The following is a 22,915-nucleotide window of genomic DNA, read 5'->3' as shown; positions in this document are numbered from 1 at the left end:
TTACAGATTAACAACATCATTCCACTTGTGAAATCTCAACAAATCACACACGGCTCTCCATCAGTGTATTGTGGGTTTTTGTCATTTCAGCATCCGTGTCAGCCAACATGTTTTTTTCATCCAATAAAGCTTTTCAATATACCTACAGCACGAAGTCCAATAAAAGGAGGAATCAAATCTCCGCTGTGAGGTTCTCTGGAGGAATAAAACTACCTGAAAACAGAAGACATTATTTACATCTGAAGCAGCAGTGCTGTATTGGTAAAATAAAATAATACCTTCAAAGCTAAAAACAAAACAAAAAAACAAGAGTGAACAGAGACGAGCAGAAACCGTAGTAGCCATGCTCTACATCCTGTTCTCCACACTCGAGCAGAAGACATCTGGAGAAATATTACTGCAAAGGCAGATTCCTTGTCCTTTGCTCTTCCAGAGAAGCATCTTGTGAATTATTAAAACCACTTAACAGGTCATTCCTATGCAGTACTGTCCCCGGGTTTATTCAAAACTATTTCTGAATTAAGTAGAGGACATTTAGCCTCTGTGCACTTTGGTATTGCTCAGCTTATAAGGTGTAAACTGTTTCCTTTGTATATAATGCCCTTATTCCATGTATCCAAATATACAGGTCAGATATATACAGAAAAGAAAAAGTGGTAATAGTCGATTTTTGTGATTTTTACATCTCAACCCAGAACCTGAGCGCATCAGTGTGTTTGCTGTATTTCAGAGGTTGCGTGAGGTGAATTTTAATGTTGAATTTATTGCACATGGCAACCTACAATACATGTCAAGATACAGAGATACATTCAGTGATGTTTCACACTGACATGGTGGTACAATATAACCTTCAGTCAGTGACCACTATGTTGCAAACATATATATCAAATATATGAATATTAAATTATATTAAAGTCTATATAGATATCTTTATCAATTAGTCCCTATCTTCATAAAATGTATTATAAATTGTTGAATAATATAACAGTAATTAGTAATTATGAATTGTAAGAGAGTAAGAAACTAATAAACACAGCATGTAAGATGATTAAACACTGTTCTGTAAATATAAACTTACGTCCCTGCCTAAAGTAATGGGATTTTATTTGATATTCTCATACCCTCTTTGTTTGTTATCTTTGTTGCAGAACAGTGTGTGCACAGTGCAATATTTGGTGCCCACATTATTTTAACACCAACATTAGCATTCAGGGTGAAAACAGACACCTGCTGTGCCGTGTGAAAATGGGATGCACCTGCCACACACCACACGATGCCGGGCTGTATCCTGTTATCCAGGAAAAAAACAAAAAAAGAAATATGCGGGGAGATTGGAAATGAAGGAGAAGACCGATGACACACAGGGAGATGTGGGCGAGGAGGGAGAGTCAAGCAGTTGATTGACAAGCAAATAAGCAGTTCGCTTAACACCTCTCTTTAGCGGTCCCAGCTGACAGCTTCCTCTCTCTGCTGCACCTGGCTTTGTTTCTTTATAATGGAAGACGTCTTAATCATTTCTTTTCTGACTTTTCTGACTGCCTTTCTTATTAAAATGAATTTTCTTGTACAGCAAAAATGGTTCTCAACACGATGTCAATGCTGGTATGATTCCACACGAGTAGAGTTTATTTAACACTTTCTGGTTGTTTTGAACCTTCCCCCTCAGAGCCATATCAGCTCTATGGATGAATAACCATGTTTTAATACTCAAAAAAATAACATTGGGAGTAATACTGGCACTGGTGTGAAATTTAGAGGCGCTTTTGATGGTGTGTAGGAATTCTCTCCGTTCTGCCAAACTAGAAGTTTACTTTTTCTGTTACATAAAAGCCAACTGAAAGTATCACTGAGTAATATCTGTGAATTTCTCGCCTCTCTTTCCTCCTCCAGGTGCAGACAACCACCATGTGCATCTCGGTCAGTCTGAGTGGGTCGGTGGTGTTGGGCTGCCTCTTCGCTCCCAAAGTCCACATCATCCTGTTCCAGCCGCAGAAGAATGTCTGCAATCTCAGAACGGCCACCACCCGCTTCAGCGTCACCACCGGCCCCGGCTCCAGTTTCTCTCAAGGTACCACCTGATATACACGACGATGTCATTGTAGCTATTCAGCTATATGCTCATTGCCAAAAACAGTGATACATTACTCATAACTCATTATATGAGATCACCTTTCTGTCACACGTCTAACCCTGGCTGTTGTATAAGGAGTGGAAAACATGCACATTCTCAAAATTGTTTGTGGTGCTGGGAGTTGATCCCCTCCAATATGTACTTTTTCAAAAAAATGACTTGCTCCCGCACACACTTTTCTCTGCTTTATTAGTCAACGTTTCGGTCAACAAGGACCTTCATCAGGACATTAAGAAGATAAAATGGTGGTGTGTGTGTGTTCTTTTAAACACCACCAAATCAATGTGATTGGATGATTGGAAGTGTCTGCCATCCCTATTGGTTGAGGAAGTGGCATCATCACACATTGTATACTCTTTACATTTTTGCAAATCATGCATGGTTCAGATCAAGTAAACTAGAACGGCCAAATAGTTTGTCCGCTGCTCTTTTGTTCCATAAAAACAAAACAAAAACAAAAAAAACGTTGGGAAATTTCCACCAGATCAATCAGAAGAAAAAATCGTACCCACTGTTGTTTCTAGATGATTAATTTAAAATGTGATATTAACACATAAATCACCAGATTTCATTTAATTCATTACTTGGTTATCATACTGCTGATTGACAGACTCATCTATAAGAGGTGGCAACTATTTTTGACTTATTTTCAGAGTTTATCTGTAACTCCACCAGATTAGGATTCATAAGATTTAAACAGTCCAATATCGATTATGACCATTTTCCTGGACTTTTGGAATTTATCATATATGTATGTCAATTTTGGTGATTTTACAATGTCTTGATTGTTAGTCGAGTTTATTTATTTATCTATTACATTTATTTATTTTAAATTAATTTAATTTAATTTTTTTAAATTGATTTAATTTTTTTTAATTAATTTTGATTTACTTATTTAAATGTATTTGTTTTAGGTTATTCATTTAGTGTTTTTTTTATTTTTTATTTAGATTAAATATTTTTTTAAATATCTGTCTCTCTTGGTTGTTGTTGGCGGCGGGGTTGTTTTATTGGGTTACAGTGCTTTTTCTTCCTTTTTCATTCTTAAAATCATTTGAATATGTTACATACATATGTATTGTTTATTTTATCAAAAATTACTTTTGTTATGTTTTGCAGCATCAGCCTCCAATGTTGTTCCAACAGTGTGTAACGGACGAGAGGTGGTGGACTCCACAACGTCCTCCTTGTGAAGATCAGCCGAGTTCCTTTGCCAAGCATTGTAAACAGAGTTATATAATCACTAGTCCTGAATCAGGTGTCTCAGATATTAAAGAGGTCATACAGACGATCGTCCTGACTTTGTTGTCCTCGAAGTGCTGTGAGTACAATGTCCCAATTATTTTATTTTGTTCTTTGACTCGTAGCGATTTGAAATGAGATGCCGATAAAGTGGCGTATAGCCCTTGTTTTTATTGAAGATTCTACTTGCAACAATGGAGTAAATTATAGTAAATCTGTTAAATGTAATATATACAAGACGTTTTTAATGTAGATTTTGGTGAACCAGTTTGTGCTTTCTTGTAATTTATGTAAATAAAATGTGTTTTTTATTAATACCAAAATTACTTATAGTCTGACCTTTTATTTGCACATCATCATCATGAGATGCATATTCCAGAGGATAACATATACAAACATACTTTGTTGATTTGCTTAGCTTGACACTATAATAAACCTTGTATCTTGTAGTCTTAAACTGCACATATTTGCCAAACATGCTGTCATACTACATTGTTACATGACATTTACACCTGCCTGCCTACTGATGTAAGCATATATATATATATATATATAATATGCATAATTAACTGCACATGTATAGCGTTTTTCAACCTCATGGCAAAAAGCACTTTCCACTTCTTTCCTTTGCCTTTCATTCACCCATTCACACCACTCATACACTGATGGAGACAGCTGCCATGCAAGGCGTTGGCCTGGCCATCGGGAGCAATTTGGGGTTTCAGTGTCTTGCTCAAGGACACTTCACACAGCCAAAGGACAAAGCCCAAAGAAAGTCATGCATAAATGACTTATGTGGAATTAAGTGCAATTTAGATTCATGTTGATGTTAATGCAAATTAAATTTGGACTCAGTTTGGGTTTGAAATCTGAGCTGTCTGATATTTATCAGCTTCAATCTACACCATCTGCCAAAATCAAACAGCCTCTACATGAATATTACCAGCACAAATATCATCAGCTGCTGATAAAATCCACCAAAGCTGTCTGAGGACATACAGAGCAGTCGGTACCCCCCCTACAAGAGGCAGATGCTTTGGAAAACAGACCCTACAGTATCTGTGATTTAACACTGCCATCTTGTGTCCAAATTGCTTGATCTAATCTTGCACATTGCAGAGTGTAATGTGTAATGTGCAGCCCCGGGGCTTGCTGTAAATAGAGAGTTTACATATGGAGGAAGTGGACTGATAATCAGAGCAATGTCTTGTTTTATTAGATCTGCTCAATGGCCATCATCAGATAACTGTAATCATATAAACCAGGTACAGCATGTATTAAACTCCTTGCTGTGATTGTAAAAACAAGAGTGCCAACTTGTGTTAAAGAAAGACCCACATTCAGCAAAATATTTAATTATAAGACATAATTATAAGAAGATATTTTCTTGACCAACAAGATTTATTTCACAGTATTATCTATCTATCTATCTATCTATCTATCTATAAAGTCAACTTTTATATATTCTTATTAAATTGGAGTTTCTTTTTATCCTGGAATTAACATTGGATAGAAGATGAGAAAATAGGGAGGTCATGGAATATGTTTCCTTGTTCTTTCCTTTTGGACTTACAATAAATATACTTATACAATGTCAAGTACGGGATGATATATAAAATTAAAAACAATGAAGTGGAGCTCCTCAAAGATGTAGGCTATTGTTTTTAATAGCATTAATTGAGGACAACATCTCCAAATCTCCTCTCAGTTTACTATTACATTTTCAAAACAACTTTGAACTGAACGGCAACAAGTAAAACATTTTAATGGGCCCTTAATCCAATTGAATGTTTTTGAAGGTGACGAATGATAGTTTAAACAAAACTATTTATGATCCCATTTATAATACCTAGAGCCAGCCCTAGGCATAGGCGTTATAGGCGAATGCTAGGGGCGCCATCCATCCATAGTGCCACCCCAAATGAGGGAAGAAAAACAATTTAACTGTATAACTTTTATCTAATACTATCTTAATACTATTATTTTGTAATATTACAAAAAAGGCCCACGACATAACTATGTAGCTTATTAAATAGGCCCTAACTCACTCATGGGCTACTCTATCAAAAAGTAAGCACAACTACAAGCCAAGTATACCTTTCTGTAGGCCTATAAGGCAAGAATACTTAATTATACTTTTCTTAAGTATATCTCGATCAAAAGATTAGTACAGTTGGCCTGTAAGCCAAGTATACTTTTCTGTATACTCGGCAGTATAAGCCAAGTGTACTTAGACATTTCTGTATATGTATCAGTATGTTCCAAGTATACTTAGACTTTTCTGTATACGTATCAGTATAAGCCAAGTATACTCAAACGTTTCTGTACACTTGTCAGTATGAGCCAAGTATACTTATGTATACTTTTGTTAAGATATCTGATAAGTACATACAAAGTAAACTGAAAGTATACTTTAAAAGAAGTATACTAATAGCACACTTGGTGAGGGTTGCCCACAGCATCACCCTAATAGCTAATAAACAGCAAGAGTTAACATCAGTTACTCCCCACCTTAAATTCATTAGGGGACTTTGAAAAGACTATTCTGGATATTTTGAGGAAATACAGTTTCCTCAACTGTGAAATGTTGATCAAATCTGTAGCCAACTTTGGCCCTATACTTCTAATTATTTGTGTAAATTGAATTCAGCACAATAAACTTATTCTAAAACTCCTTATTATCTTTGTCTTTGAAATATCAAATATGTGCTCATAATAAAACATCTGTGAAGCTATTCAGAAGATAACAGTGGTTGTTAACCTTGGACAAGATTAGATAGGTGATCCGTCTGTTACCATTTTATACAGAAAGAAACTGTATGAGAATAATGAGTGCCATTATTACCCATCACATTATTATTACTATTATTTATTTTTTCGTTTCAAATATCTTTATGAAGAAGCATGTGCATGTCAGTGATACAGACTTCTGTGGGGTGTGTATCATGCCTAATTTTGTTTTATATATATATATATATATATAAAAAAAAACAGACAATACTATGAACTAAGGGCAAACAAAAATGGAGACAAGCAAATACAAAAAACACAAGTAGTGAAAGGAAAACAAAACAAAACAAAAAAAACATGAATAAATAAATAAAACACAGACCTATTATTTCTTTTTTGAAGGTTTTGAGAGAACAATACTTACAGGAATAAGCTAGATGGCAGTAGTAGCAGCAGCAAGAAGGAGAATTAATCCAATGCGATGATGCAGTCGAGCTCCTCCTCTTCCTCTGACTGTAAAGTGAATGTAAACTTCCCGAAAACCTGAGTCAGACAGTTGAAGCCTCCAGACATCCAGCTGACAGCTCCAACAGCGAGGAGACCACCCAGAGTGTGCCTGTCTGCCTTCCGTCTATCTGAAGTTAAAGGTGAGTTCCCAGCTGAGGGACATTCAGGTCGTCTCTGGAGTAAACAAGGAGGGCGGAGGCTCTATGGCTTCCTTGTTCCAAAACACAGGAAAACTACATTTGCATAATGGTGGATTGCTGTTATTATTGTGGCAGTATATAGTAGTAGCTGACTGTTTATCACTCAGTAAGTACTGTACACGCATGATGAATTCATTCATTTGTTTTGCTGCAGAGCCAGGGAGGGTTATTATAGCTGAGCTGATCAGTGGAGGCATGTCTGAGCTTGTCCTGAAGGCATCATGCCCAGATCACCCAACATGGCACATTTCTGTTGCAGGGTTTTTTTCAGCCAGGATCATGCCACCAAAGAGACGTGCTGCTACTAAAGCCAAGGCAGGTGGCAAAAAGGTGAAACAAGAGCCTGAGACACCAAAACCAAAGGATGCCTTCACCTCTGCAAAAGAGGCCCTTCTGGCTGCAGGGCCAGAGGTAAAAGGCAAGAGGAAGGTGGATGATTACTGCATGCTGTCAAAATCTGTAGAGGTAAGAAACATACTGTATGTATTCTGTATACTGTATGCAATCAATCATATTAAAAGAGAATTTGAAAACTGTTTATTTTATTGTCTCCACCAGGTATATGAGGACTATGATTGCATGCTCAATCAGACCAACATTGGGCATAACAATAACAAGTTTTATGTCATTCAAGTTGTTAAAGAAAAGAACAGCTATTACACATGGAACAGATGGGGTAGAGTGGTAAGTTTGTCCTGCATTCCTACTAAACTATTTACATTATTCTGTTCATTTCTTATGCTCATTATATTTTAAATAATAGTAATTACTGTGCTGTAGTGTTTCGTTCTGTTACATAAAGAAACATGCCCCCTGATTGCCTCATCTCTAATCTAAATTCAGGGGGAATCGGGACAAAGTAAACTTAACAAGTTTGCTGATGCTGAGAAGGCTATCAAGGACTTTGAGAAAAAGTTTAAGGACAAGACCAAGAACAACTGGGACGATCGGGCAGACTTTGTGTCTCACTCTGGGAAGTACACCCTGATCGAGGTGGATGGAGACCAGGATGCTGAGGTCAAGGTAACGTACTGTAAATGCACATCTCACGGGGACAAGGAGCATTGAATATGAAATCTATAAGCATCATCTTGTAGAATCAGTTCATCCATGACAGACTTCATCAGAGAGAAAAAAACTTTGTGAAATTTAGTATCAGCTTTAGCAGAATCTCACTGGCTGTACTTTTTTTTATATTGCAGGTAGACACTGTCGATGGAAAGTCTGTCAAAGTCACAAAAGACATCCTAGATTGCACCCTTGACGCCTCTACCAAGAAGCTCGTCGAGCTCATTTTCAGCAATGACATGTTCAAGGAGGCCATGGAATGTATGAACCTAGGTGGGTGTGCCTCAGTTCACCAACCATTGAACACAAGCAGGTTTGTGCGGTCTGCACAAGTCCGGTGTACACAACACACCTGTTCTGTAGCATGCCTGTTGCACTGAATGAGTTGTTTTTTGTACATTTAGCTTAAATTCAGTGTTGCTTTGAAATGTAGTAACTTGGAGAAGAAAGGGTGCTGAGTGTGACCTGTAAATGATTGACCATATGCCACAAACAGAGGGTGAAATCTGCATTCACACAATGCATTCCCTTATCTCTTTTGAACATAGCTGATCAGTGCATTGCACTTTGCTAACAAAATCATTGTTATTGCATGTTTTTTTTTCCTGTTTGGCGGTTATTGAAATAACAGTTTGCACTTTAAACAGTCAAAATGTGCAGTGTGAGAGGCCTTTTCTTAGCAAAATCAAAGAAAACACAGTATTAAGTAGTCTGATTTGTGTTTTTGTGTATGTGGACGTTACACAGACATCAAGAAGATGCCTTTGGGCAAGCTCAGTAAGGTTCAGATTGCAAAGGGCTTTGAAGTGTTGGAGGAGATCGAGGCAGCCATGAACCAAAAAAGCAGAAACGCACGTCTGGAAGAACTTTCCTCAAAGTTCTTCACCACAATCCCACACAACTTTGGCCGGAACAGACCGCCAACCATCAACGACAAAGAGATTGTGGAGAAGAAGAAAGAGATGCTTATGGTGAGATTATTTTTAGATTATATGTTAGCTATCTTTCTATGATGTTTTCTCAGTCATAAGGTCACTCTGCTTTTACATGCTCTGTAAAGGTGCTGGCTGACATCGAGATGGCCCAGACTCTGAAGTCAGAGACTGAAAAGGCTCAGGAAGAGATGATAGAGACAGTTCCTCACCCGCTAGACCAGGACTACAATTCTCTCAAATGCAGCCTCAAACTATTGGACAAGGATACAGAAAATTTCAAGGTACTGTGTCAAAAGTGATATAATAAGGTTCAGTAGATACAAAGCACTCAGATCATCTTCCATTGATGCTGTCCTAACTTTTTCTCATTTAAAGATCATAGAAAAATACCTGAAAGCGACTGGAGGTGGCTATCGTAACCCAAAAATCGTTAATGTTTGGGACGTCGATCGAGAGACAGAGGTAGGAACTGGAGTCAATATTTGTTTAATGTGATACCAGAAACTGAAATCCTGTGTCCTAACACGTACGTTGCATATTGCAGGGTGAGCGGTTTAGAGAGAACGACAGTCTGGAGAACCGCCGTCTGCTGTGGCACGGCACAAACATAGCGGTGGTGGCAGCTATCCTGAAGAGTGGTCTGAGGATAATGCCCCACTCAGGAGGCCGTGTTGGTCGTGGTATCTATTTTGCATCTGAGAACAGCAAGTCTGCGGGTTACGGTGAGGCTGTGTGAAAGCACAGGGATTGAAGAAGATAATTATGTCATTGATTGCAGTCATAACGTTAATATGATGTTTGAAATATCCCATTTTTATGCCATGTATTTTTAGTGTGCACCTCTAAAAATACCGGAGTGATGTTTTTAAGCGAGGTTGCCCTCGGCAAAGAATGTACCATCACTGCAGACAACTGCTCCTTGAAGAAGGCCCCTGCAGGCCATGATAGTGTGGTGGCACGAGGATCAGTGGAGCCAGGTACAATACTTCCTCAGTTTTATTCATATGGTAAAATTAAGTTTATCTTGCTCTCAAGCTCACTGTCAGTATATTGTCAGAGCCATACATGTGTTTTGTGTCTAAAAACTTTGTGCAAAGTTTAAGTTGCATTTGTAATTTGCACAACATTAATTCACGATAAACATGCACAAAAAGAAACATGCAGTTTATGCTCAAGATTATATTATTTCAATGAAATTCTCTTTGGCTCATTTTGTTACTAGTTTCTCCAATATTGATACAAATTTGAGAACGACTGTGTTAAATGATATTCTGCAGCGTCTTTTGTTTGGTAAAGTTGTTAACTCCTGTGTTTTCAGATCCATCCAAAGACATCTTCATCACCCTGGAGGGCAAGAAGGTTGCTGTGCCTCAGGGTAAGCCCATAGCTCAGCCCCAGTTCTCAGACAGCCACTTCAGCAACAGTGAATATCTCATCTACAAAGAGAGCCAGTGTTGCCTTCGCTACCTGCTGGAGCTTCACATGCAGTAATTCAACTCAAGGAAAGAAGCAGAAAAGATTACACATTCCCTCTATATAAGGGGCTTCGTAAAAAGCTTGGCTTTGCTGTTTTATAATAATAATAATAATAATAATAATATAATAATAATAATAATATGACTATTTTATTATACAGTTATTGTGCATATGTCCCTACCGTGATTCATAAATGACTTCTCTGTGCCTTATATTTTGCACACTGTAAAACTGGCCCAAGCGCATTAGACTGCACTTTTGTTATAACACATGCTGACTTACTGTAATTACTTATTCCCGTGCAATGAAAAGATTACTTTTTCACTACTTTAAATGTCTAAAAGGCCTCTAGCTATTTGCACAGTTTTTCAAATTACATGCTGCACCTCATGTTCTATTTGGCATCTCAGTCCTAGTTTGAGTAGCTTACTTTTTACATACTGCTTTATTTAATCCAAGAGGTAACGCTTATATAAACCTGTCCTTCAGAGAGAAAATATCTTTGATACGTAGGAGAATTTTACCGCATGCCTTTGCAGTGATAGACATTTTGACTAATGTTATATAGTAGACCAGAAGTAAAAATGATTCTCTATGCATAGATATGTTTACAGTTAGAAGTATAAAGTGCAATTTGTGGCTAATGTTCAAGCACTGGTACAAATCTAATATTTAAAGAAAGACTCTGAAAGTGTGTCTGCTATGCAAAGTAATGTAACTTGTACGTCATTAATAGCTTGGTCAATCATGCCCAGTACGTCTTCTTGCTATATTACAAATGTCACCATATGGTGTCAGTAAATGAGCAACTCCCTTTGGAATGTAATTGCCTCTGCATATTTGCACTAAATCATGACTTGAACCAGTGATTAGTTAATAAACTAAAGTGCCCCTCAAACTTGTTGCAATGTTTTCCTTTTGGATGTTGAGCATCCGTCCTTCCGGTTCGTGTCAGACTTTAGTTTCCGGAGCAGACCTCGGAAACTATTTAACTTGGGAACTTCAGATTTGGTATGATGGTTGACAGTTTGGTCTAGCTGTGCCTTTTGGGGGTTAGAAGTCCAGGGTGCCCACATTTTTTTAAATTTTGGCCAAAAACCAAGCCCAGGTGTGGCTCATCAGCCCGACGACCCTCCACCTTGCAATACAAAGAGGAACCAGCAAAAGGACACCGGGACACCTAGTGGAGTGGTGTCGTGACACTATAGTATACATTTTTTTTCGACATATTATATTTTTCATTCACTTCAAAATACTATTCTATGAATTCTACTATTATTATTTTTTTAGATTTAAAAAATACTATAGTATCACTTTTTTTTCGACATATTATACAAATACTTTTTTCATTTATTTCGACATTTTTTCAACAAACTATGCTATGACTTTTTGCCTTTTTTCAACATGCTATTCTATGACTTTTTTTGGACATACTATGCTATGACTTTTGTGCATTTTTTTCGACATACTATGACTTTTTTTGCATTTGTTTTCAAACTATTATGACTTTTTTTTGCATTTTTCGATATACTGTATTGTGACTTTTTTCGACATACTATGACTTAATTTTTTACTTACTATACAATTACTTTTATTGCCTTTTTTGACAAACTTTACTACGACTTTTTTTGTTTTTTTTCGACATACTATACAGTGACTTTCTGTCGACACACTGTACTATGACTTTTTTGCTTTTTTTTTTACATACTATACTATGACTTTTTTTTTTTTTTACCTTTCTTTGACACACTATACTATGACCTCTTTTTTCAACATTCTATACTATGACTTTTCGGATTTTTTTCGACATACTATACTATGACTTTTTTACCACTTCTTTTCGCCATGAAATAATATCACTTTTTTCGACATACTATACTGTCGAAAAAACTGAAAAAATGTCATGTATAGTATGTCGAAAATTTTCATGAACATTTTTTCATGAAAAAATGTCATAGTATAGTATGTGAAAGAATTTCATGAAAAAAAAGTCATAGTATAGTTTGTCAAAGAATTTCATGAAAAAAGTCATAGTATAGCATGTCAAAAAATGTAATGAAAAAAAGTCATAGTATAGTATGTCGAAAAATTTCATGAAAAATGTCATAGTATAATACGTGAAAGATTTCATGAAAAAAAGTCATAGTCAAAGTCATGTCCAAAGATATCATGGAAAATAAAGTCAAGTTGTAGTATCTCAAAGAATTTCATGAAAAATGTCATAGTATAGTATGTGAAAAATTTCATGAAAAAATGTCATAGTAAAAAGTAAAATTATAGTATGTCGAAAACTTTCATGAAAAATGTCATAGTATAGATGTCGGAAAATTTCATGAAAAAAAGTCATAGTCAAAGTCATGTCATGTCCAAAGATATCATGGAAAATAAAGTCAAGTTGGTATGTCAAAGAATTTCATAGTATAGTTTGTCTAAAAATGTTATGTTACACAGTGAGTTTTGAGGTCCAACTTCAAATGAAGAAGTCAAATACAATAACAAACATTACATCAGTGTATCTGGTCAGATAGCTCAGTCTGGTAGATATCTGATTGGAGGTTGTGGGTTCGATCCTTATGTGGCACAGTCTGTTTTCAGGTCTGACTTCCAATGACAAAGTCAAATATACGAAGAGAACAGTCTCAAGTGCGTGTGGCATTGGTGGCTTGGTTGCTTAGTTCCCGGTTCTGGCTGCGGCAGAGCAGGGTTCGATCTCCACCCTCACATCGATGCCCGGTGCTTGACAGTGGAGTGAGACGAGCGTCTCCTCCCAGGGTTTACCAGAGATACTACTAGGGGGTTATGCAACAGAAAATCAGAAATTATAACAAGTTCTTGTAAATGCGGTGTATTTATTATAACATTTATATAATTATCGTTTATGTGTTTTGTATGTATCAAAACCAAAATTATAAAAAAAGTCATATGTCATATGTCACATGTCGATAAAAGTCATAGTATAGATAAAAGTTATATATAGTATGTTGGAGTGAAAAAAATTCATACATATGTTAAAAAAAAGTCATATTATAGAATGAAGAAAAAAGTGACTAAAAAAGTCACAGTATAGTATGCCGAAAAAAATCAAAGTATATTATTTTGCAAAAAATTATAAAAAAAAGTAATATTATAGAATGATGAAAAAAGTGATTAAAAAAATCACATTATATTATTTAGCAAAAAAATTATAATAAAGTCATATTATAGTTTGTCAAAAAAAGTCATAGTATATAGTATGTCATAATAAGTGATTAAAAAAGTCATAATATAGTATGTTGGAAAGAGTGATAAAAAAGTAATATTATAGAATGACGAAAAAAGTGATTAAAAGTCATATATATATATATATATATATATATATAGTCATAGTCATGTTGAAAAAAATCACAGTATATTATTTCGCAAAAGAATTATAAAAAAGTCATATTATAGTATGTCGAAAAAAGTCATAGAATAGTATGTCATAAAAAGTGATTAAAGAAAGTCATATAAAGTCGTATGTTAAAAAAATCATAGTATATTATTTCCCCAAAAATTATAAAAAAGTCATACTATGTCGATAAAAGTCATAGTATAGTATGTTGGAAAAAGTTAAAAACTCATGGTATAGTATGTCAAAAAGAATGATAAAAAAAGTCACACTATACTATGTCAAAAAAGGGATAAAAAAGTAATATTATAGAATGACGAAAAAAGAGATAAAAAACTTCCTAGTTCATCCTACTATAGTCAATCCCTTACTGTCAGTGGAGCAGTTCCATTCTCTATTAATGTTACAGTTGCCTCTGATTTCAGTAAATAATCTAATTTATGCAAAAATACAGGGCTGGCTGCATTAGGGTAAACATGAGTTTTCCCTTTAACCTGGTGGAAATTAGGACCCAGGGAAGACTGGGCTCTGGAAGGGGGACAGTGGAGTGTGTGTCTATTTGAAAGCAAAAAAAAGAAAGAAAAAAAAAAACACCATCACACACAATACAATGTGTGACAGTCACTGCCATACACAGGACAGGAATGAGAGAGCTACTGGAGGAGGGGGGAAGAGAGAGGAAGCATCATTTACCATCAGAAATCATCATGGAATCAGTGATCAGTACTTCTTTACCTGCAGATATACATGTGTGATAAGTCTGGACCCTCTGGAGCCTCTATACAGAAGAACAAAACCTCAGAAAACCAGTTAACTGGACTTGATGATATAGATTTTTATTTGGAGGACTGTCTATTTTACTTTTTGGAAGGAAAAAAGAAATAAAGCTGGTTTGGGCCTACTGTATTGAAACATATGTGTGATTTCAATGGGAACTTTGTCAAGTCAAACATCTGGTTAACCCGTTTGGTCTGAACTGTACCACACAAACACAGAGTGGATCATGGGTAAGTCATTTTATGCATAATCAGTGTTGTTTTCTTTTATGCTGTAATCTAGACGGAATTGATCAGTTAATATGTTTTACCGCACAATGAGATAAGAAGGTATTGATATCAGCAAATCATTGCATTCTCAGATAGGAAGAATGTCCAGTATTAATATTTTTAAAAAACAAACAAACTTGTCTAGATAGATAGACTTTTTGGAGAAAAAAAACATGTGACAAAATGGTAAAAAAAACAACCTTTGTCTTGAAACTGCATAAACAATGATCTTTTAAAGATGGATGCAGGTGAAAGCCTTTCAACTTTTAACTCAGCACTTAGCACTCAGAAAGGACAGACTTGCATTTCTCCAATATTATATTAATAATATTTCCATACGTCCAACAAAAACTCACATGCACATTAGCTCTTGTTTACATAATATCTGTCCTTTGGTTATAAAGTTTATCACATTGGTTTGCTACTCCTTTTTCATGCAGTTGGACCTAAAACAACTGGTAGCAAACAGCTCAGACTACTGAGGCGTGTCATTGCTTACTGTTCCCACAACTCTTATCTTTAGCATCAGTGTAGAAAGGCCCTCAAGGTGGCCAATGCTGATTTCACATAAACAAGGCTGGTCATTGCTATATTTTACTGTCAACGGTTTCCAAAGTGTATCTGTTTACACTGTAAACATGAGAGCAACTGCTAGTATGTTTCCATTTAGGAATCAGTAGTCGACTGAAATATAATTGCGGTATATTTTTCAATTAATTAACATGATATTAAAGGAACAGTGCGTAACATTTCGGGGGATCTATTTGCAAAAATGGAATATAATATTCAAAACAATGTTTTAATTAGTGTATAATCACCTGAAACTAAGAGTCATTGTGTTTTCGTTAGCTTAGAACGAGCTCTTCATATCTACATCAAGCCCCCAGGAAGAGTGCTGGTTGTTGATGCCAATTTTCGTAGTGGCCAAACAGCAGTACTACAACTTCCGTGTCCATCACGTGATGACGGCCCAAAAATACTTTTTCCCATAGACTTACATTGGGAAAGAGATGTCAGTAACTCAGCGGATAATGTTTTTTGAGGTAAATCAACTTCCCAGTACAAACACTCTAATAGTTGATACCTAGTCTAATAGTTGTAAAACGCACTAATAGCGGAATCCAGAGTTATTTCCCTTCCTCCATTCATGTGAATGAGATCCAGACCGAGGCTGGAGTGAGGCCTGGGAGGCGGAGTTAGCAAGCCGTGATGACAGTGTGACGTTTGGACCCTGTGACCGGGCCATGTGACCAAGCGGACACTACTAAACCCGCTCCATGGGCCCAATGGATGCGGAAGATCGCTTGAAGATCCGGGTACTTTTTCCAGTTGGAAGTCGAGCCATTTTGGCTTCATGCACCACTTTCATAGGAATGAACGGGGCCCCCTCTCCAACGCTGTATCCAGTTGGGATCGGGTCCTCTTCGCACAGTCCGCTATGTTACTTTGCCATGTTTCTACAGTAGCCCGGAATAGACAAACCAAACACTGGCTCTAGAGAGAACCTTTTGCATTAACTGAAGGCCATGCTTGTGAAGCTGCAGTAACGTGAGCCGCAGAGTGAAAAACCGTGGTACCACCAGCCGCCATTTGACCTAATGTAGTGTTATTAAGGTAAGGATGGCCTCTTAGCGAGGCAGATAGCGTTACCACGGTTTTGTACTCTGTGGCTCACTTTACCGCAGTCTTTGAAAAGAGTGGAGTGAGCGGAGGGGTACTCAGTTATTTGCAATCTGCAACCACGCCACTGGATGCCGCCAAATCCTACACACTGTACTATTAAATAATCAGACCATATGTTGCATCAGTATTCAACTATATTGAACTATTACTACATATTATATGGGAATTGTTTTTTAATGGATATATAAATGCACTTAAAAATATTTATAAATAACTGTTTTCTGTCTTCTCAACACAGGACATCCACATCTGAAGACATCTGATATACAAATGGAGGTTGTTAGTGAATAATGGCCGATAAGATTGGTCCCATGATAGCCTCTGTGCCAAATCACTCAGTGACAAATTTCACCTCTGCCCTATGGGAGCCCAATCCTACGGTTCCTGCCGAAGTGGGCGTCGTCACAAGCTCCCAGTCACAGATCAAAGACCTTTTTGGGTTGTTCTGCATGGTGACCCTTAACCTCATTGCATTGTTGGCCAACACTGGCGTGATGGTGGCCATTGCCCGCGCTCCTCACCTAAAGAGGTTTGCTTTTGTGTGTCACCTTTGTGCAGTGGACCTGCTGTGTGCCATCCTTCTCATGCCTTTGGGTATCATATCCAGCTCAGCGTTCTTTGGCACTGTGGTGTTTACTGTTCTGGAGTGTCAGGTTTACATCTTTCTCAATGTTTTTCTCATCTGTCTCTCCATTCTCACCATCACAGCCATCAGTGTGGAGCGTTACTTCTATATCGTACACCCCATGCGTTATGAAGTCAAGATGACCATCAACCTTGCTATTGGTGTCATGCTCCTAATCTGGGTTAAGTCAGTCCTCTTGGCTTTGATCACGCTGTTTGGATGGCCAGCCTATGGACATCAGAGCTCTATTGCAGCAGCACACTGCTCTCTCCACGCAAGCCACAGTCGTCTGAGAAGTGTATTTTCTGTGCTCTTCAGTGTGGTTTGTTTCGTGGTTCCTGCAGTGGTTATCTTTGCTGTTTACGGTGCCGTGTACAAGGTAGCTCGTTCTGCAGCCCTGCAGCAAGTCCCTGCCGTGCCAACATGGACAAATTCGAGCCCTGCTAAAAATCGCTCAGACTCCATCAACAGCGAGACCACCATGATCGCCACCACCCGTACTCTGCCCCAAAGACTATCTCCAGAGAGGGCCTTCAGTGGAGGAAAGGCTGCCCTTACTTTGGTATTCATTGTGGGTCAGTTCTTTGTTTGTTGGTTGCCATACTTCATCTTCCACCTGCAAATGTCTCTGACTGGCTCCATGCACAGCCCCGGGGACTTAGAGGAGGGCGTCACCTGGCTGGCCTACTCCTCCTTTGCAGTTAACCCGTTCTTCTACGGCATGTTGAACAGGCAGATCAGAGAAGAGCTGGTGAAGTTTCGGCGCTGCTGCTTGACCCAGCCGTCGGAGTTTGGGACATCCAGCCATGAGGGCTCCCTTCAAGAGAACTTCCTCCAGTTCATCCAGAGAACCACCAGCACAACTGAAAGCCCATCTAACTGTGCCAACTCCCGTCCCAAAAACAATACGGACCAGGGGATAAAAATCCCAGGACAAATACCTGAGGAGCACGCTTAGACATTGACCAACACGAGTGATGGACCACAGTGCTAATACTGTATATAGGCCATGTCAGTTTTTTACGTTAGCGGGACATTTTTTCTTAACATATAGGTAAGTCTATCTTAAAACAATACTGACATGCCCGTATGTATATTGTGATGATTATTGGTCACTGTAATAATTCCTCCTGCCTATAGTGGCCACAAAGAGATCCATTATTTCAATGGAAGTGATGGAGGTCAAATTCCACAGTGACGGTACGTGTCCACAGGCTCCGTGCCTTCCACGCTCTCCATTCATTGTCTATGTAAGCAGCCGCGCAATATATTCTGGTAGCGTGGCGTCGCGATTGGAGAGACTAGGCATCACGACGCCCGCTCCTTATTTGCATGAAGTTGAGGGCTCCGCTACTTTATGCAAATCACGGGCGTCCGACGCGACTCGCCGCCTCTCGAAACTCCCGATAATCTTTTAAAATAAACGTTGTCGATCCAAAATAAAGACAGATTCAGCAACTGCGTGGCTTATTTCTCGCCTCAAATGTTTTCAGAAACACATTTCAGCGAACTATTTTCGTGAAATAAGAGAAGAAAGTTTCCAAACGAGCCTCCATACTGGTTCCGGTTTGAAAGCTGGGAGCAGCAGCCAACGGCGGGAAAGCGTTCGTCCAATCAGGAGCGGAGTGCCTTGTTTCTAGGGACAGCCCACCAAGTGTCCAATGTTGGGAAGCGTTGCGTCCCCTCGCGTTAAAAAACGCCCCTGTGGACACGTACCATGATTGTTTTAGGCAAAAATCCCCACTTGATTTGGATAATTACAACTGCTGAGCCTCATATTGTATTCAGCTGAATTTCAATTTTTGGGAACAATGACCAGTATGTGGCCAGTATGGACAGGTAGAACAATTACAGCAACCGATAATCCTTCCAATGCACATACAGACATTACTGTCAGTGTTGCAGACAGACGTGAACACATGTGACCTTATCCTTTAAATACATCTTAAATGCCCAGTGCCTTTTATTGTCTAATTCAGGTAGGCTTTCTTATGTCAGGTCAAGGTGCTATGGCTGTAACATGAAATATTGAAACAGTGATAAATGTTCCCCTGTGCATATTACAATTGACTTGATTTTAATGATGTTTGTAGAAAAGGATTTATATGTTTATAAATGTGAAATAAAAATTTGGAGTGTGACTACAATAACAAGGTCTTGATTGGATGGATATTTAAATCTTTTATTGTATTTAATAAGGAACAATTTGTATTCCATATAAACATGAGTTGTTCCACTGTATCCTTTTTTTTATGTCAACAACAATTCATATTCAAATGTTGTATTGGTGACAGTTGAATTCAGTAAAGTATTGGATGCAAATGTTGCCAAGCAGTGGCAGGCCTATAACTAACACGGTTGCCTCTATAGTGTGACAAGCTCTCATGAATCTGAGAGACAATACCCCAGAGTTCCTGTGTGCAACAGATATGCTGATAGACGGTGAATGTCATCTGCTCCTGTCGTCATGGAAATTGAGTGAGCCTGTGACTCACATAGCAACGAGCACCTTTAGGCTGGATGTATGCTTTAGCTTCAAATCCTAATGGGAGTCTACCAATTCTGCTTTTCACATGCATACTGATAACACAAGGCCGATACGTTCAGATAGAGGCTCATTAACATGTGAAAAGAGACTGAGGGTAAGGTACCACAAGTCCCTGCAAATATGGACTGCTATAATGGTGACATGGGTACGGTGAGGCGTACGAGATAGTGAATTTACAATGGAAATCACTACTGGGCATTGATAATGCTCTGAGAGTGGCAACAAAGTGCTGTTTTATGGCCTCTGCTGTTTGTATTAGGCTTTCAAAAACAGCGGTCATGGCGATTAAAAAACAATAGTGTAGTTAAAGCAAATAACGGCAAACACCATTTTGCTGTATGGATGTCACTAACTGAAGTATACACCACTGGTTGTGTACTTAATACTTTGAGGTGAATACTGCAATAGCTTTCTTACCAGGAGGATACGTGTACATAAACAGACACCCAACATAGAAACATGCTGTGACTTTTTTTAAACATATGTATGTTTGTTTCTCTCCTTGCCTCCTCTCATATAATTTTCTCCTCAGAAATGTCTCGCCACTAAATAACGAGAACAGCATTATTTATCCAGTATCTCAGAATTCAGAACTTGACAGCTGCTGGCAACTTGAGGTAATAAAACGACAACGTGCATGCTGAGATTTGAATTTCATGAACCCTTGTGTCGGTTGTGTGTCTATACAATGATTAAAAAAAAGGGTTGGAACAAAATAGCTGGATCTATATACAGCATTTGTAAAACCAAACATCAGTGAATACAAATTAGGAGACAGTCTGGAGGACCATCATATCTCTTTGTGTGACCTGTCTGAAGGACTTTTCAATCACTATCCATCACATTGCAATTCACCACATTCAAAGCTCTGCATTTTACGACATCATTTTTTTAATTAAAACAGATTAAAAAGACATGAGCATGTTGCTCCAGAAACATCTGGAAGGACAGGTATGGCTGTTGGAGCTCAGCACTTTGATTTCCCTTCGCAAATCTAATCACGTGTTGGGTAGGAAATTGTTGTTTCTTGTGTCTTGTATCATTTTTCAATGGTGCCTATTAATCAAGAGAGGATTTGCCCGTGTCTTTGCTGGCATTCATTCATAATGTGTTGATCCGTTGCACTGTCTCGGTCTGGAAATTTAATTTCAGATGTCTGAGTGTGGTTTATACACGGCACGGATCACAGAAGACAGCAGGAATAAAGATCATCCACTGAGCCAGGTATTTTTGTAGAGGGTTTTAGACAAGAATTGTAATCTTATCAGGCCGAATTACAGCAAAGGAAAGAGCATTCGCTCCAGAGTCGAGTCACAAGTCATTAGAAAGGTTAGGGATAACCTGCTTTAAGACAACATACAAGACTCCTGCATGGCAGCATACACATTTTGATTTCTCCGGCAGTTGGCGAGAAAATAAAAAATCAAGTCATCCAAAACCCAGTCAGTAAAAGCCTGATTGTTCAAATTGTAATCAATTATTAAATAATGTTTATAATAAAGTCATTTTCGATAAAATTTTGGGGTAATTTGGCAGTAATTCCAAAGAAATTTCAAATAGGCTACTTGCTAATTATCACCCAATTACTATGAAATTTGCAGACCTGTAAAATGAAATGTTACCTTCTGTGGTTAGTCAGGTAACACCAGAGGACAATCTTATTGACAAGCTTATTGATTATTAACATAACCATTGTCCACTTCATCTGGACCTGTGACCTACAGACTCGGGATAGATTTCAAGATTAAATGCTTACGTACCGCATCCAACCAGGAATTATGACTGGGCATGCATGCAGAATGGGAAAAAAAATCTGTATTACGCCTCATGTTATTTGTGACATTTGGAGCTTAACAATATGCAATACGACAGCACATTTCATTGTAAAGTATCACCATCAATACTATCAGTTTTATTAAAGATGTCAGAGTAATAGAAATGATATTACCATGAAAAGTATTCAGATATTTCTATTTCACCAGTGCAAACACTACGAACCAGTGCTTACATTTGTCTTCTGTTGGTTCCAAAAGCATACACTGTTTTTACTGTGATATTTCTCTTTCATTCAATTCATGATACGATTTTTGAATAAAATTGATATTTTACAAACCAGGATATGTGCCTGTTGAAAACCAAACTAGCATCTGTTAAGTAGAGGATCTACAGACCCCAGACTCAATCACAACACAATATCGAGGGCTCTTCATCACCATGGTTTCCACAAACACAGCATTAATCATCAGCTAATCAGACTCTACTACCGCTGCAATGCTGATGCGATTGGGAACACAAGCACTTTGGTATTATTGGAAGCAATGAGCACGGAGAGAAAATCAGCTATTTTGGCACATGCAAATGGAAAATGCAGCTGATTTAACCATCAGTGATGAACAATGAGGATTTATTTTAGCTACAAGGACAATCCATGGCCAACAGAGTGTGCTATATAGCAGTGAATTCTCTTCTCTCCTCTCTGATGAGAAGGCTTCTAGGAATTTTCAACAAAGTGAGATAGGCTACATGTTGTCTGTTAAGTGTGTGGTCATGCTCTTTTCAAAATGTGAATGACGTCTCAATGTACATAAGATATTGGAGTCAGATTGCTGCTGCTGCTGCTTGTGGATTATTGTCTCTCACATCGCATATTCTTTATGATTTATAATATGAACTTTTGCACGTCATAAAAAAGTAATAGTATATTATGTCATAAAAAGTCATAGTATAGTATGTCATAAAAACGCATGAAAAAGTGATAAATGTCATAAAAAAGTAATGTCATAAATATTCATAGTATAGTATGTCAGAAAAAATGTATGTCATAAAATGTCTTTGAAAAGTATGCCGTAAAAAATGTCATAATATAGTACGTCATAAAAAAGTAATTAAGTCATAAATGTCATAAAAACTCATAGTATAGTATGTCTAAAATGAAAATCTAGTGAATACAGTGGAACATCTAGCAGTTTAAGAGCCTGATATTATATCGCAAAACAGAGCTAAATTGGTTGGTGGAGATTACACTTCCATCCATCAGGTGGACAGAAACATGACGCCAAATAAATAATACCGTAATGTCCATAACTGCTGGATATGCAACTGGTTGCTAACAAGCTCATATTAACTTTACAAGGTGATAATACTGTATGTGAGTGCTGTGTCCATGTGGGACCAAAAATCTGTTAATGCAGGTTAAGATCTTTATCAGATTAGTTGATATTGTCTTTATTTAGGAATGTGGTGTTCATATTACTAAATACATTCACTTTAATGACCCGAATGAATGAAGCTGTTGAAGTGCAGAGAACTCTGTTCTTAACGGGTCAAAACTGCCAACTATGCCTTCATGGTGAGAGG

General features: G+C 37.7%; 3 protein-coding genes and 1 long non-coding RNA gene across 5 annotated transcripts in view; 3 read left to right on the top strand and 1 right to left on the bottom strand.

Moving 5' to 3' along the window:
* The window catches only part of grm2a (glutamate receptor, metabotropic 2a), a 42,098-nt gene extending 38,402 nt beyond the window's left edge, over positions 1-3,696 (top strand). The window contains exons 5-6 of the mRNA XM_037769215.1: positions 1,891-2,068; positions 3,251-3,696. Coding sequence (XP_037625143.1) covers positions 1,891-2,068; positions 3,251-3,324 — 252 coding nt within the window. The 3' untranslated portion in view covers positions 3,325-3,696. The remainder of the gene's footprint in view (positions 1-1,890; positions 2,069-3,250) is intronic.
* Positions 3,697-6,591: 2,895 nt separating this feature from the next.
* Positions 6,592-11,187, top strand: parp3 (poly (ADP-ribose) polymerase family, member 3). Of its 2 annotated transcripts, none has more exons than XM_037779730.1 (12): positions 6,592-6,750; positions 7,070-7,270; positions 7,367-7,494; positions 7,654-7,833; positions 8,013-8,151; positions 8,626-8,849; positions 8,939-9,094; positions 9,189-9,275; positions 9,358-9,535; positions 9,647-9,790; positions 10,132-10,386; positions 10,419-11,187. In XM_037779730.1, exons 2-11 carry the CDS (start codon positions 7,090-7,092, stop codon positions 10,302-10,304), a joined length of 1,590 nt encoding a protein of 529 aa, XP_037635658.1. In that variant the 5' UTR covers positions 6,592-6,750; positions 7,070-7,089; the 3' UTR covers positions 10,305-10,386; positions 10,419-11,187. The 2 variants fall into 2 exon arrangements, with proteins under 2 accessions (XP_037635658.1, XP_037635650.1); XM_037779722.1 differs by having other exon boundaries at positions 7,070-7,275; positions 7,369-7,494.
* LOC119494124 lies at positions 6,720-16,607 on the bottom strand. Its single transcript, XR_005208127.1, has 3 exons — positions 16,298-16,607; positions 9,727-9,731; positions 6,720-6,734 (listed from the first exon to the last, which is right to left on the bottom strand). It is a non-coding gene; the product is annotated as an uncharacterized LOC119494124 (long non-coding RNA).
* On the top strand, positions 13,952-18,322 carry gpr61l (G protein-coupled receptor 61-like). The gene is made up of 2 exons (XM_037779744.1): positions 13,952-14,663; positions 16,624-18,322. Exon 2 carries the CDS (start codon positions 16,676-16,678, stop codon positions 17,966-17,968), a length of 1,293 nt encoding a protein of 430 aa, XP_037635672.1. The 5' UTR covers positions 13,952-14,663; positions 16,624-16,675; the 3' UTR covers positions 17,969-18,322.
* The last annotated feature ends 4,593 nt before the right edge of the window (positions 18,323-22,915 follow it).

Source organism: Sebastes umbrosus, chromosome 1 (genome assembly GCF_015220745.1).
Source record: "Sebastes umbrosus isolate fSebUmb1 chromosome 1, fSebUmb1.pri, whole genome shotgun sequence".
NCBI classification, from domain to species: domain Eukaryota; kingdom Metazoa; phylum Chordata; class Actinopteri; order Perciformes; family Sebastidae; genus Sebastes; species Sebastes umbrosus.
This window is presented reverse-complemented; position numbering and strand designations above follow the sequence as displayed.

What these genes read in the sequence shown, in the direction of transcription:
- parp3 (XM_037779722.1), top strand. Translation starts at nt 7,090, where the DNA reads ATGCCACCAAAGAGACGTGCTGCTACTAAAGCCAAGGCAGGTGGCAAA. An exon ending in CAGCAAGTCTGCGGGTTACG is followed by an intron (nt 9,536 to 9,646) that starts GTGAGGCTGTGT and finishes ATGTATTTTTAG; the next exon opens with TGTGCACCTCTAAAAATACC. An exon ending in ACGAGGATCAGTGGAGCCAG is followed by an intron (nt 9,791 to 10,131) that starts GTACAATACTTC and finishes CTGTGTTTTCAG; the next exon opens with ATCCATCCAAAGACATCTTC.
- gpr61l (XM_037779744.1), top strand. Translation starts at nt 16,676, where the DNA reads ATGGCCGATAAGATTGGTCCCATGATAGCCTCTGTGCCAAATCACTCA.